At 51.0% G+C, this 15,767-nt stretch overlaps 1 protein-coding gene across 3 annotated transcripts in view; it reads left to right on the top strand.

Moving 5' to 3' along the window:
• PNPLA6 (patatin like domain 6, lysophospholipase) overlaps positions 1 to 15,767 on the top strand; it is a 354,753-nt gene that overhangs the window by 184,300 nt on the left and 154,686 nt on the right. For all 3 annotated transcript variants that reach the window (XM_086960602.1, XM_086960584.1, XM_086960592.1), the window contains exons 13-14: positions 2,171 to 2,254; positions 15,391 to 15,497. In XM_086960602.1, coding sequence (XP_086816728.1) covers positions 2,171 to 2,254; positions 15,391 to 15,497 — 191 coding nt within the window. The remainder of the gene's footprint in view (positions 1 to 2,170; positions 2,255 to 15,390; positions 15,498 to 15,767) is intronic.

Genomic DNA, 15,767 nt, shown 5'->3' with positions numbered 1-15,767 from the left:
GACAGACTGATTTGCATATAGCCAGGTTCTGAGCTGGGATGGGGCAGTGAGATAAATAACGGTGATGGATCAAGCCCTGATCTTTGGACTGGGTAAGAGTGGTCTGTTTAATTCAGACACTCTGTTCATCACCACCCCCTTTTCTAAATCGTTTTTGGCCACTATAGGTGTGGCAGGGTATACTCAGACATGAGTCCCTTTCTCACTGCTCCATCAGGATTCAAGCAAGCCGGGCCGAAGACGGCTGAAATGCCAGAAACCGGTCCCCGGTAGCTTGTCTCCTTTCTGGTGAAGAATTGGCTTGGTAGTTTAGTCTGCCCTGTTCCCATGATGCACTGGGCCAGGGACAGACTGATTTGCATATAGCCAGGTTCTGAGCTGGGATGGGGCAGTGAGATAAATAACGGTGATGGATCAAGCCCTGATCTTTGGACTGGGTAAGAGTGGTCTGTTTAATTCAGACACTCTGTTCATCACCACCCCCTTTTCTAAATCATTTTTGGCCACTATAGGTGTGGCAGGGTATACTCAGACATGAGTCCCTTTCTCACTGCTCCATCAGGATTCAAGCAAGCCGGGCCGAAGACGGCTGAAATGCCAGAAACCGGTCCCCGGTAGCTTGTCTCCTTTCTGGTGAAGAATTGGCTTGGTAGTTTAGTCTGCCCTGTTCTCATGATGCACTGGGCCAGGGACAGACTGATTTGCATATAGCCAGGTTCTGAGCTGGGATGGGGCAGTGAGATAAATAACGGTGATGGATCAAGCCCTGATCTTTGGACTGGGTAAGAGTGGTCTGTTTAATTCAGACACTCTGTTCATCACCACCCCCTTTTCTAAATCGTTTTTGGCCACTATAGGTGTGGCAGGGTATACTCAGACATGAGTCCCTTTCTCACTGCTCCATCAGGATTCAAGCAAGCCGGGCCGAAGACGGCTGAAATGCCAGAAACCGGTCCCCGGTAGCTTGTCTCCTTTCTGGTGAAGAATTGGCTTGGTAGTTTAGTCTGCCCTGTTCCCATGATGCACTGGGCCAGGGACAGACTGATTTGCATATAGCCAGGTTCTGAGCTGGGATGGGGCAGTGAGATAAATAACGGTGATGGATCAAGCCCTGATCTTTGGACTGGGTAAGAGTGGTCTGTTTAATTCAGACACTCTGTTCATCACAACCCCCTTTTCTAAATCGTTTTTGGCCACTATAGGTGTGGCAGGGTATACTCAGACATGAGTCCCTTTCTCACTGCTCCATCAGGATTCAAGCAAGCCGGGCCGAAGACGGCTGAAATGCCAGAAACCGGTCCCCGGTAGCTTGTCTCCTTTCTGGTGAAGAATTGGCTTGGTAGTTTAGTCTGCCCTGTTCCCATGATGCACTGGGCCAGGGACAGACTGATTTGCATATAGCCAGGTTCTGAGCTGGGATGGGGCAGTGAGATAAATAACGGTGATGGATCAAGCCCTGATCTTTGGACTGGGTAAGAGTGGTCTGTTCAATTCAGACACTCTGTTCATCACCACCCCCTTTTCTAAATCGTTTTTGGCCACTATAGGTGTGGCAGGGTATACTCAGACATGAGTCCCTTTCTCACTGCTCCATCAGGATTCAAGCAAGCCGGGCCGAAGACGGCTGAAATGCCAGAAACCGGTCCCCGGTAGCTTGTCTCCTTTCTGGTGAAGAATTGGCTTGGTAGTTTAGTCTGCCCTGTTCCCATGATGCACTGGGCCAGGGACAGACTGATTTGCATATAGCCAGGTTCTGAGCTGGGATGGGGCAGTGAGATAAATAACGGTGATGGATCAAGCCCTGATCTTTGGACTGGGTAAGAGTGGTCTGTTTAATTCAGACACTCTGTTCATCACCACCCCCTTTTCTAAATCTTTGGTATTAACAGCATTATTAGGTACTATGATTTTCTAAAAATATTTTGGAAGGAATGCATCAGAGGCAATTTGTTGTGAAACTGAAAGAAAAGGCCCGGGGACCTTTTTTGTTAATTTAAGGTATGGAAGTAGAACTGAGAGTATTGCAGACACTGGGCACAGAAGGAAAGAATATAATTTGACACATATCCCAATTTTTCATAATTTAGAGGTTGTGTAACATCGCTGGTAATACCTGGATTTGGGGCTAGTGGAATACAGGATTCTGTCACATTTCTGATGTCGTTCACAGGTGACCAAGTGAAGCCGGCGGTCACGGAGACCCTGACTCCCCCACTTCTCAATCGCTGCATTTCCATGCCGGTAGATATCTCTGGTATGTATGACACAGTGGAAGTGTGTGGTCATGGCTGATGAGACCAGGTCAGTGGCTTGTGCCTTCTGTAACACTGTAAATATATTTTCCCTCTTGCTCCACATAGATTACTCCATTGTATCTGTCAGTCTCCTGTTTGTGACCATTGGTATCCTTGAAGTTTAGGTATTAACTGTGCTTGGAGTTTGTGGTGATCCTCGCCCTAGGCAAACATACTGCTGTGGTGGTGGGGAAGGGATGTTGCAAGCAGAGTTTGGGGAAAAAAACAATATGTTCGAGGCATATGAGCTGCTGATCACACACTATGCATTAGATCGCCATCTGGTGTTGGGCTCGGATACTTTCACCTTGTTATTGTCTTGAAAGAAGTCTTTGTAGTCACGAGATAGGAAACTCCTCCCTTGAACGATAGTGCGCATGGGCATCAACTCCATCCTTGTTTTTTTTTATTCCGCCATTGGATGCAACTTCTGCGTTCCGGTTCAAAACTTTAAAATTAAGTTTTTTCGACGCTCAAAACTTTCTTAAACTCTTCGGATTGACTTCAGATATCAAAATCGTCGATGCGCCTTTCATCGACCCGATTCCAGTCGTCGATGCGGGCCGCTGGGCCTATCGACGCCGTAAGGCCTACGGCTCATGGAAAGGACGCCGTTTAAAAAAATCCCCCCCATTGTGGTGTGAAGCTTCCACACAGTGACCTTCATAAGGTCTGCAACCTGTCCCTCTCTCTAGAACACGACAAGTCCAGCTGTCCAGCCTGCGCTTCCTTAAAATCGAAAAAGACTATTCTAGAGCGCCGGGCTCGACGACATCATGGCGCAGAGATCAGCTCCGGAACCAGAGAACATCTTTAATGAAAGCCCATATGTCCCAGAAGAAGATTACGAAGATCTTGAAATTGTGCCAGAGGCAGACAACTCAGACAACCCCATCTCTCCTGGGCAACTAGTGAGTACTACTGCCCCTACTCCAACCCCACCACCAAAACAGAAGGCACTGGTCAAGACTTCACCTGCTGGCCCCATTCGAGACCGAAAGCACACTTCAGAAGCCCCGCCTCTGTGCCTGGCTCCGAAGAAGAAAAACTAGCCTTCCCAGAGCTCTGGACCGAGCAAACTGCATATAGTAGTCCCACCGGCGCCTTCGGCACCGAAGCCAGAGGAACGCTCGGCTCCGAAATCGGTCCTGACTCCTTCCACATCAAAAGATAAAACCGGGCCCAAACACCTCCAGCCCATAGAAAAACCGACGTCCAACATTTCTAAACCTAGAGATCACGCCTCCGAAACCGAAACCTTCGGAATCGAAAAACAAGCCTAAGGATTCTACCACGCTTCCTAATGCCAAAGAGCATAAAACTCCACAACAACCCCACTAGGAACCAAAAAAAATCGACCCTGAAAGTGGTTATCGAGGAAGAGGAACTTTTCCATCCGGATCCTGTCGAACCCAAACAGAAAAAGATATATATTAACCCTAAAACTGGACATGTCACCCCTGTGCCATGCAAAAAGCCTCCAGTGCCTGTGAAGAAAAAGGACTGTGCTACATCACCTATGCCTCCTTCTTCTCCTTTACTTCCTACTAATCCCCTTCCTCTGCCTAAACCTGTTACACCACCTCTGCCTGTAACTTCTCCACCACACACACCACCAGATTGTGATGATGATGATGATGATGAGAACCTAGGGTTGGGGGGAGACCCCAATGACACATTCACAGATCCAGACGACCCACCACAAAACAATTGGGATTACAATGATCTAATAGGTATTCCAGACCTCCCAAACTCCCAGCCATACTCAATAAAATCCTCTCCCCAGACGACAGTATTGGTTTTGGGCAACTAATTAATAGGGCTGCTGTTTTTCACGGCGTGACAATGCACTCAGACACAACAGGGGAGGATTTCCTTTTAGACACATTAGAACAGTCCCAAAAATCTGTACAAATATTACCAATGATTAAAGGGGTCATTAAAAATGCCCCTGACATATTCAAAGATCCCGTACAAGCCAGGATTTTTAATCCAAGGATCAATAAAAAATGTAGACCTGCCCCTGAAGACCCTGCGTACATCAAACGACAACTACCTTTGGATTCTCTAGTAGTTTCTAACGCTGGGAAGCGCGCCAATTCACAAGCCTCCAGGGATGCACCACCCCCGGATAAAGAATCCAAATCAATAGACACATCTGGCAAAAGGGTAGCTGTGTAGAGAGCCAATCACTGGCGCATAGCTAACACTCAAGCACTGCAGGCTAGATATGATAGGGCCCCTTACGACCAACTTGAAACCCTATTACAGCATTTGCCTGACCAATATAAAACACAAGCAAATGATATCATACAAGAGAGTAAACTAATAACAAACGCCTCAATTAAATGTGCCCTTGATGCAGCAGGCACCACCTCTAGATCCATCAATACCAGTGTACTGCTCAGAAGACATGCGTGGCTACACATTTCAGGCTTTAAGCAAGAGGTCCAGAAACGATTTTAAATCAGCGGTTCAGTCAACAGTAACTTTTTGGACTGGCTGTTGACACTACTCTTGAGAAAATGAAAAAAAGTCACAGAGACTGCTAAGTCCATGGGAGCTTTACAGTCTCCGCAAACATGTGGCTTCTTTCGTCGCTCCTTTTACAGAGGAACCTCCAAAAACATTGGCACAGATACCTCATCTTCTAACACTACTCATACATCCCCTAATAGAGGATGTTTTAGAGGAGGATATAGAGCAAATAACAACAGAGGAAGAGGTCGAGGTAACAACAACACTCGCACCTCCCCTGCTGCTAAACAGTGACTTCCTCCAGTCCCCACCAGACCATTCCACTCCGGTCGGGGGAAGATTATCACAGTTCCTACCTGTCTGGGAATCCATCAAAACAGACAAGTGGGTAAGACAAATTATCCAATATGGTTACTGCCTGGAACTTACAGCTACCCCCCAAACATACCACCCAAGCAGCGTCCAATGTCCACAGAACATCTAGCACTTTTAAAAGAAGAAGTTCTTTCACTACTGCAAAAGCATGCCAAAGAGCCAGTCCCCTTACTACATCAGGGAACAGGGGTTGTTTATTCCCTACATTTCCTAATCCCAAAAAGGACGGATCCCTAAGGCCAATACTAGACCTCAGCCCCCTCAATCTGAATACATTCAGATCATTTTCACATGATCACCCTCCAACAAGTGCTTCCTCTGTTCCAACAAGGGGACTTCCTTGCCACACTAGATCTCAAGGACGCCTACTTCCACATTCCCATACATCCTGCTCCAGGAAGTATCTAAGGTTTGTAGTGGACGGACAGCACTATCAGTTCAAAGTCCTTCCATTCGGAGTCCCCACCGCTCCCAGAGTATTTACCAAATGCCTAGCAGTGGTAGCAGCACACTTAAGGAGACAACAAATCCATGTCTTCCCATATCTGGACAACTGGCTGATAAAAGCCAAGTCAATGAACCAGTGTGTTCAACACACTCAACAAACCATCCAAACACTGCACAACTTGGGCTTCACAATCCACTATATCAAGTTGCACCTCCAACCCTCTCATGTACATCAATACCTAGGAGCCACAATAAATACTTCCACGGCTCTAGCATATCCCAGTCCAGCCAGGATAGCCAGTATACAAGCTCCCATCAGCAAATTTCAAATACAACACTCTCTTCCAGCCAGAGTGTTCATGCAACTCATAGGCATGATGGCATCCTGCATATTCATTGTACCTTATGCAAGACCTCAAATGTGTCCCTTACAGGAATGTCTGGCACATCAGTGGAACCAAGCTCAAGGACAACTCTCAGATCTGGTGTTTTTTTCCAAATTACTTTTATTAACCTTTTTTCAAAAAGCGCTCACTGTACATCTGAATGCAATTGGTGACATTACAATGGTACAGACATGCCATCGGGATGCAAACAGTATTCATATGATGTGCATGTCAGAGGCGTGGGCCTGTCCAACTCTGATGCAATGTGAGTGCAGGGGAGAACCGGGGGAGAGGAACTGAGAAACATGTGTGGGAAGAATGAAACCGGTAACCATGACAATGGAAATGCGGGGGGAAAGAGAAAAGGGGGGGGGGAGACCGAGCCAGGGGAATAGGATCAGGAAGAATATTCAGGACACATCTGCAAGAGGTTGGGTGGGGAGGAGAGGAGAGACGGGGGATCGTGTCGTGTACACCCTAATGGGGCGTTGAGGCTGCTGGGGTTGTAGCGTCGCATTGGGAGGTACTGGGGGTAACGCACCTATGGGCTTGCTTAAACTGGTGGGACAGCACGGCCCATTCGAAGAATATGGGGTGTTTACGCTGACCTTTCGCTTCCTCCTCTCTCAGGGCGTCCTCCTCTGCTGCCACCCATTTTTGCATCGCACCCACCCATGTCTCAAACGAGGGACCGGTGATCGCGCGCCATTGCATGTCTATGTTCCTTTTGGCTAGGAGCAGGGACAGAGCAGCGTAGCAGACCTGTACCTTACGTGTCTTTGGCCTGTGAAAGATTCCCAAAGCAGCTGCCTCCCAGGAGTGTAGCTCTGTGAGACCTGTGAGAGTGCAGATGGAGTAGAGTATGGCTGACCAATATGTCTGAAGGGCTGGGCAGCTCCAGAACATGTGTTGGAATTGTGCATCAGGGGAGCGACATCTGGGACATAAGAACAGTGTGTCGGGGTAAAACCGTTGGAGACGCGCCGGTGTCTGATATGCCCTGTGTAAGATGTAGTACTGTATATTTTTTAACCTTGCGTTTCTAGACTCTTTCTTCGGAAATTCCAACGCTCTGTCCCATTCCCGGTCGTGCAGTTGCCTCCAAACTCGTCCTCCCATGTGGCTCTCAGGGTGAGCAGGGGCGTATGTGCGAGTTCTCTAATTGACTTATAGAGCCAAGTGACAAGGTGTCGGCCAATTCCCATGTAGAGGATAGTGTGGACTACAGGGTGTGTTGCGGGCTCGCAAGTTGTAAGGTCGCTGTGTGGGCGAAAACAGTCAACCAGTTGTCGATGTGTCAGAAACTGCCCCGGGGGGAGGTCGTGGTCCTTCATAAGCTGCTCATATGGGCGGAGTTGTCCCTCTGCAAACAGAGCTTTTGCCTCTGTGACCTCGGACTCCGTCCACGTACGCAACATGGCGCTCGTAAAATGTGTCCCCTTGTGGCCACCCCACCAACGGTAGCCATGGGGAATAGCATGGGGTCTTTGCTGCAATACGATGAATTCGTTGCATGCATTGACGGGCCACCGACACTTGCAGGGGGTAGGTCCGGCGGGTTTTGGTGCCCTGGAATAGCAGGCGACAGGGCTCAGGGATGGGGACAGGGCCGTGCATTGTGCATGTCTCCCCGGTATGCCTGCCCGCGTCCAATACGAGAGCCACTGAAGCTGCGCTGCGAGAAAGTATGACTCTAAGGCGGGGGCACCAAGTCCCCCCTGTGTAGTGGGCAACTGCAGTTTGGTGAGGGCTATTCAATGTCGTCCGTTTCCCCACACGAGTGCACGAAGGAGCATGTCCAATTCACGGAAGAAGCTTCTGGGTGGTATGACCGGCAGGTTGGTGAAGTAATACAATAGTCGGGGGACAATGCCCATTTTTTCTACAGCTACCCGACCGATAGGGGCTAGTGGGAGGTTTTTCCAGAAGCCCACCGAGGAACGAATGCTGGCGAGTACCTTGCCATGATTGCCCTCGTAGATGTCGGTGGGAGAACGGTAGAGGCGGACACCCAGATAACTGGGAGCGCCCGTATTCCATGGTAGGCTCTGCATACCAATCTGTATCTCCTATGGAGCGAGGGAATGATGCAGGGGGTACACTACGGATTTATCCCAGTTCACCTGGAGGCCCGACGCCTCCGCAAATTCGGACAGGACTGTCCATATGGGGGTCAAGTCCATGGTGATATCCCGGACATATAGCAGGAGGTCATCTGCGTACATGGAGACACAGTGGACAGTATCCGCTATAGGAATGCCCCAGGCGGTTCCCTCCTGGCGCAGGCGGATCGCCAGGGGTTCTACTGCTAAGGCAAAAATCAAGGGCGAAAGGGGGCAGCCCTGTCGGGTGCCCCTCTCAACCTGCAGTGGGGACGAAATGTACCGCCTAGCCTGACCCGAGACGTGAGATTGGTGTATAGAAGCAGAGTGTATTGCAGCGGGTTGGGCCTATTCCCGTCCGGCGAAGGACTGCAAATAGGTATGGCCAGGTCACAGTATCGAAAGCTTTTTCGAGGTCAAGTATGATGCAGGCCGAGCGGGGTCGACATCCTCCACCTGAACCTGGACATGGAAGACCCATCTAATATTCTGAGACGTGTTCCTGCCGGGGACGAAACCGTTTTGGTCTGGGTGAACCGGGGAAGCAATAATTATTCGTACCGGGCGGCTAATATTTTCCCCAAAATTTTACAGTCTGCTTATAGGAGTGTGATGGGGCGGTATGAGGACAGTTGTTGTGTGTCTCTATGTGGTTTCAGAAAGGTCACAATGACCGATTCCCGCTGCGATTCTGCGAGTTCTCTCCGTTCGAGAGCGTCCGCAAACATGGCGGTTAACCGGGGAACCAACAGGGTGGAGAAGGTACTGTAGTACTCAAGGGGTAGCCAGTCGAGGCCCGGAGCTTTGTTCCGCACCAATGAGCGTATTGCACAGGAGACGTCCGCGTCTGATATTTACGTATCTAGGGAAACCCTTGTTGCCTCTGCGATATGGGGGAGCGACAGCGGATCCAGGAAGTTGGTTACCCCTTCTTGCTGATGGTGCCTCTGGGTGCTATAAACCGCGGCATAATATTGCCAGAATGCGTCTAGAATGTCCTGTTGGGAGCGGACCAGAGTACCTGCGGGGGTCCGGATCCCGGTGATGGGTGCGACATCTATGTCTTGGCGCGCCAACCACGCCAGTAGGGTACCTGTTTTGTCGCGTTCTCTGTGTACCCGAGCGGCGTAAGCTCGAAAATTAAATTTTCGCAAGTCAGCTAGGGCGGCAGCAGTGTATTTCGTTTTTGCCTCTGCCACCTGATCCGCCGTGGCCGACCGGGCATCCTCCTTTTTGGTGAGTGTCGCTAGCGTGCATTCTGTGTTGGAGAGCGTTTGCTCAAGTGTGCGGCGGACCTCTACTATCTGTTTAATGCATGCGCCCCGTGCCACCACTTTGAATGCATCCCATTCCACTAGCCTGGAGGTGGCAGACCCTGTGTTGCAAGTGAAATAATCTTGGACCGTCTGTGCGTGATCGTGTTGGAATATCTGGTCTGGGAGGCAGTCCCGCGGGAGGTGCCATGTGGGCACTGGTGGGGGAGGCGGTCTCCATCGGATACATAGTATGTGCATAAAAATCTGTCTAACAGATTGCGCAAGTTGTGTGGGATGGAGTGGAATGAGTAGAGCTGAGTGTGGGGATGGTGAGCTCTCCACGCGTCCACCAACGTCCAGTGACCGACCCAACGGCGGAATCGCTCTGACCGTGCAAGGGCAGGAAAGTGTGGTGGCGGTGGGTGGGACCTGTCGAGTGTAACATCGAGTTCGCAATTAAAGTCGCCCCCTAGAATCCATGGGATAGAAGTGAATTGTGCTAGCACGCCCCTGAGGGAGTCCTAGAATCTATCCTGCTCAACATTTGGCATGTATATGCTGCCTAACAGGACTGGCTGGCCGTCCAGTATTCCTTCCATTAGGGCATACCTCCCCTCCTTATCCACTACTCTGCGCGTTTCCTGAAACGGAGTACCCGGGCGAACCCAAATAAGTGTGCCGCGTGCAAACGCATAGTATGATGTAGTGCATAGGATGCCCCGCCAGCAGGATCGCAATTTATCCGTCTCGGGCGCTGTGAGATGCGTTTCTTGCAGGAACGCAATGTGGGCATGTTGGCGCTTTATGTATGCATATGTCGTATATCGCTTGTGCGGCGAGTGGAGTCCCCGTGCATTCCGGGTAAGTATACTAATATCTGCGTGCTGCATGGGGAAGTGGGTGAAATACCATCTGTGCCCTGGTGCGCATACTCGACTGTAGGATACACAGGTGCGGAGGATGATGTGGTTGCGCTGTGTTAGAAAAGAGCCCTCGTAAGCCCCCTCCATATGTTTCGACTGCCCGAATGCTAATTTCTCCTGTGGGGTATAAGGGGTGAGATAACAGGGGAAATGTAACGTGTAACTGGGTAAGAGAACTTTCCCAATACCTGGGACGCATCGGCAAGCCCGATACGTCCAAACCAGCGCTCCTAGAACCAGGGAGCGAACAGTCAAATCACAGGGGTGGCAGGCCGAGTCTGTGAGGTGTGTTCCTTTCGGGGCGTTGGCAGGAAAAACGATCGTCGTTGCGGGGTGTAGTGCGTCCAGTGGGTCCTGACGCACAAGGCGGGTGGCTCCCAGCCGGGAGTCCCCGCTCACAGGAGCTCGTCTGCTTAGCGCGCTGTCGGGCAACAACCGGTGGTACTTTCAGTGGACGGCATCAGCGATCAGTGGTGTCACCGGGGGCATGGTAATAGTCAGCAGCGGGATGGGCCGTGTTACTGTCCTCTTCACTGCTCGAGGAGAAGAGATGGGGGACCCCCTCGATGTCCTCCTCCGATCGGCGTTCCTGCATGAGCAGTTCTAGGTCCGGGGAATCAACCTCATGTCGTCTTGCTTGTTCTCTCCAGTTTTGTTGTCCTTGCGGTTGTGTTTACTGTGAGGCACGTCTCCTGTTGCTTGGAGTCCTGTGACTGCGTTTGTGCGGCCGGGCCGTAGCCGATCCTTGCGTGCAGTGGCGATCCACCCAGTCGCTGGCCTCCCCCACCACGGAAAAGAAGTGTGTGGTACCGGTATGGATGACTTTCAGGCGGGCTGGAAACAGCAGAAAGTACTGAATGTCATTCACCCGTAGGCGACGTTTCCCCTCCAGGAAGGACGCCCTGAGTTTTTGCACCGCCTTGGCGTAGTCGGGGAAAATCATGACATGCTGGTTTTCGACTTGCAGGGGGCCTGCACGCCACGCTGCCTGCAACACCGTGTCGCGATCCTGAAAGTGAAGGAATTTCGCGAGCAGGGGGCGAGGGGCATTGCCGGGTGGCGGTTTCCCAGCCGGGACCCTGTGGGCCCGCTCTATAGAGAAGAAGGCAGTGCGGTCCTTGGTTGGAGCGAAGGACTTCACCCAGGCCTCCACGTATTCGATGGGGTGTGCTCCCTCGATCCCCTCAGGGAGACCCAGCACGCTGATGTTACAGCGCCAGGAGCGTCCCTCCGAATCGTCCACCCGTTCCTCCATTGTTGCCAAGCGATCCATGGCCTTCCGTAGTGTTTGCTGCTGCGTCTTCAGAGTTGGCTGCATATCCGCGAGGGACCGCTCTCCCTCCCTCATCCTATCGGTCAGATTCCGTTGATCGTCGTGGATGAGGTTAATGTCCATAGTGAGAGTGCCCATGCGCTCTTCCATGGAGGCCTGGAGAGTTCTATGGCCGCCAGGACCCGGTCCAGCTTGTCAGAGATAGTGGGGTCCGGCAGTAGCGCAGGCGTTTTAGAAAGGGTACTGGTGTGGGGTTGGATTTCTGGCGCTGTTTCAGGGACTGACGTTTGCTGGGTGGCCCTCGGCTTCCCCATGGTGCTGACCCCTGGTGTTGTTTCCGTTCTTTGCTGCGTCTGTCGCGGGGGTGAGGTCGAGTAGTTGCGCCCCTTGGTGGCGGCCGTTTTACTCGCCGCCTTTTTGCAGTAGGGGGGCGTAATGCGCCCTTAGATCTCCAGCACCCCAGCGGGGCCACTCCGTCGCGCCGCCAGCCGTGCTGATCGGGTGGGGCCCACAACACGCTGCTGGTCCACTTCTGTTCCTCCCAGCGTACCAGCACACGAAGGAGGTCACCCACAAAGAGCAATCCAGCCCAGCCCGGCAATGTGAGTCCTGAGAACACCTGGGGTGCTCACTCGCTGAGGCTAGAAGGGAGGTAGGCCCCAAGCTCCGTCCTGGTCACTGGGCCTCGGCCACCATCTTGAGGTCAGGCATTGGTGATGGAATGACCGGCCCACAATTGGTGCATCCGGGCCAGCGGGGGGGGGGGGTCTCGAGAGGTTTGCGGGGAGGCCAGCGACGCGCTGTACTCGCCCCCAGGTATCTGTCCCATAGGTCCACTGGAAGATCTGGCTACTCCGGTGTCACCGCTCCGTAGTCACCATGTTGGGGTCAGGCTGGCTCCAGTGCAGGAACCCCCGCCGACCGCAGGGCCGCCGGGGGTATGCTCTGCTGCTAATTGTCCCAGGGGCCAATGTCCGCACAAGGTAGGGGGCTACCTCTGGCCCCGACAATGGTGTGCAGCCTCGTGGTGGTGCCCCCCGCCGTCCGGCCGACTCCGTCGGTCCCGGAGCTTCTCTAGCCCCTCGTTGGTACGGGACGGTGTCGCAGGTCCCGGCGGCTGAGGATGAGGGGGATCGCTGAATGGCCGGTCCTAGCCTCGTGCGCCTATCGGGTGTGCCCTCAGACGGTGAATGCCCAGATGGACCGCGTTTATGTGGCCCGTCCCGATCAGGAGCAGGTGGGCACCATCTTGAGCCCGGGTCCGTGAGCTGAGGTCGGTGCCGATTGCTGCCCCTGCAGCGCGGGGTGCCGCTGTTTACCAAAATTCCCCCGGCACCGCTGTCCGGGGGGGTGTTTGTCCCCCCAGGGCGACTAGGATAACAGGACTTCTGGGCCGCCCGACTGCAGAGCCTTAGCAGACCGCGGCCGCCATCGTGGCTTGCTAAGCCACGCCCCCCAACTCTCAGATCTGGTGTTGGTAGACAGCCGCACACATCGCTCTCTGCAGTGGTGGAACACAAAAAGCGTATCCATAGGGCGGCAGTTCCTCGAGCCTGTTCCACAGATAGTACTAACAGACGCATCACTCGCAGGATGGGAAGCACATCTCTTCAATCACTCAACTCAAGGGAAATGGACCACTCAACAAAAAGTGCTCCATATCAATCATCTGGAACGGCTAGCAATATTCCTAGCTCTAAAATCATTCCAACTTCATGTACAAAACAAAGCTGTCCTGATCCGGATGGAGAACATGACAGCCATGTATTACATACTAAAACAAGGAGGCCCACATTCTCTGCAGCTGTCACAGCTCGCGCAGAATATTTGGAGGTGGGCCATTCCGCAAAACATATACCTGCTTGCGGAACACCTTCCAGGAGTTCACAATTAGATTGCGGATCTGTTAAGTCGACAAACACAACAGATTCACGAATGGGAGATACATCCACAAGTTCTTCTGCCATTTTTCCAAATGTGGGGACAACCATAGACCTCTTTGCCACACACGAAAACGCAAAATGCCCAACCTTCGCCGCTAGGTTTCCACACCCGCTGTCCAGGGGCAATGCGATATGGATGAACTGGTCAGGCAGATTTGCGTACGCTTTTCCGCCACTCCCACTGATTCCGCTAGTGGTACGCAAGCTCCGACTACAGTCTCTAAAAATGATCCTAGTGGCTCCCACATGGGCACGCCAACCATGGTTCACAATACTGTTGGAACTCTCAGTAGTCCCACACCAAAGACTACACCTCTCCCCTTCACTACTAAAGCAGAACCATGGAGAGATAAGACACCCGATCCAACACAATTGAACCTGGTGATCTGGCTCCTGAAGTCCTAGAGTTCGGTTACCTTAACCTTCCACCAGACTGTATGAATATCATTAAAGAAGCCAGGCGACCTACCACCAGAGCTTGCTATGAAGCAAAATGGGAGAGATTTGCCATTTACTGCAATAACAATCATATCAGTCCACTGGATGCCACCATCCAGAACATCATTTGCTATTTACTACATCTGCAAAGATGTAATTTAGCATACTCATCCATACGTCTGCATTTAGCAGCACTTGCTGCTTACTTACAAAACAGACAACACTTGTCACTGTTTAGGGTATCAGCAATTAAAGTCTTCATGGAGGGCCTTAAAAGAATCATCCCTCCTAGATTGCCACCCTCTCCAATATGGAATCTCAGCATTGTACTTACTAGGCTCATGGGACCCCCACTTGAACCTCTACCCAAATGTGAACTTCAGTTCCTCACATGGAAAGTAGCTTTCCTTATTGCAATTACCTCTCAGAAGGATAAGTGAGATCCAGGCTTTCACCATACAAGAACCCTCCTTCCAAATACATCGTAACAAGGTAGTTCTCAGGACAAATCTAAAATTCCTTTCTAAGGTCATCTCTGCTTTTCACCTTAACCAGTGGAGCTACCGGCGTTTTTCCAAAACCCAGACTCCGTAGCATAGAGAGCTCTTCACGCCCTAGAAGTCAAAAGAGCACTGCTTTATTACATTGATAGGACTAAATCTTTTTGCAAAACAAAACAATTGTTTGTAGCTTTCTCACCACCTCACAAAGGTAATCCCATCTCCAAAGCTGGGATTGCAAGGTGGATCGTTAAATGTATCCAAATAAGCTATCAAAAGGCTAAACGCACATTAACAACTCCTCCTAGAGCGCATTCCACACGCAAACTAGGGGCCTCTATGGCTTTCTTACGGAACATTCCCCTAGAAGACATTTGTAAGGCAGCAACATGGTCTGCAACACACACTTTCACTTAAAACTATTGTGTTGATGTGCAAGCCAAACAACAAGCTTCAGTGGGCCAAGCTGTTCTTGAAACTCTCTTTCAAACTACTGCAACCGATACAGGTGACCACCTTTAAGGGAGATAATGCTGTACAGTCTATGCATAGTGTGTGATCTGCAGCTCATATGCCTCAAACGAAAAATGCTACTTACCAGTATGCATCTGTTCTTGGCATGTAGAGCTGCAGATTCACACACGCCGACCCACGGGAGAAGTCACCTATCTCGTGACTACAAAGATTTCTTCCAAGACAACAACAAGGTGCAAGTATCCGAGCCCAACACCAGATGGCGATCTAATGCATAGTGTGTGAATCTTCAGCTCTACATGCAAAGAACAGATGCATACTGGTAAGTAGCATTTTCCTTCTAAAACCTAAAATGTATATGCCATTAATGTATTTGATCCATTAAGATTTGACTCTTTCTGATTCTGCTGCTGTTCATAAGTTGCTTTATTTGTTTACCCACTCCAAACAGATAAGTTACAAACACAAATGTACCATCTTTTTCTCCCCCATTTAATGCAGTTGTCCAGCGGGGTCCACGCTCGGATTTTGATATGGCTTATGAGCGGGGAAGGATTTCTGTGTCCCTGCAAGAGCCCAGCACCTGCACACTGTCTTCCTTTTCTAGGGTGAGTACCTGGACAGGAGGTATACTCCTGGGCCTGCACTTGTGTTCTCTATAGTCTCAACTAAACCCTAGAGAGTGGGACCCTGGTGGCCTGGTTTCATCCAACATTACTAGTCTACAATGTTGAAGACTATGTTGTCAGTTCCAGTCAAAACCATATTAAGAACTGTGAGTTGTCAGCATTTGGTACACAGAGACTCGCAATGCTTTGATGCAGTTGTTATGGAGGACGACTCCTTGGTTACCCGCACATACCCACTTTTGTTCGTGC

The sequence above is a fragment of the Lissotriton vulgaris genome, chromosome 1_1 (genome assembly GCF_964263255.1).
Source record: "Lissotriton vulgaris chromosome 1_1, aLisVul1.2, whole genome shotgun sequence".
Lineage (NCBI taxonomy): Eukaryota > Metazoa > Chordata > Amphibia > Caudata > Salamandridae > Lissotriton > Lissotriton vulgaris.
The sequence above is the reverse complement of the archived record's forward strand: the minus strand, read 5'-3'. Positions and strand labels throughout refer to the sequence as shown.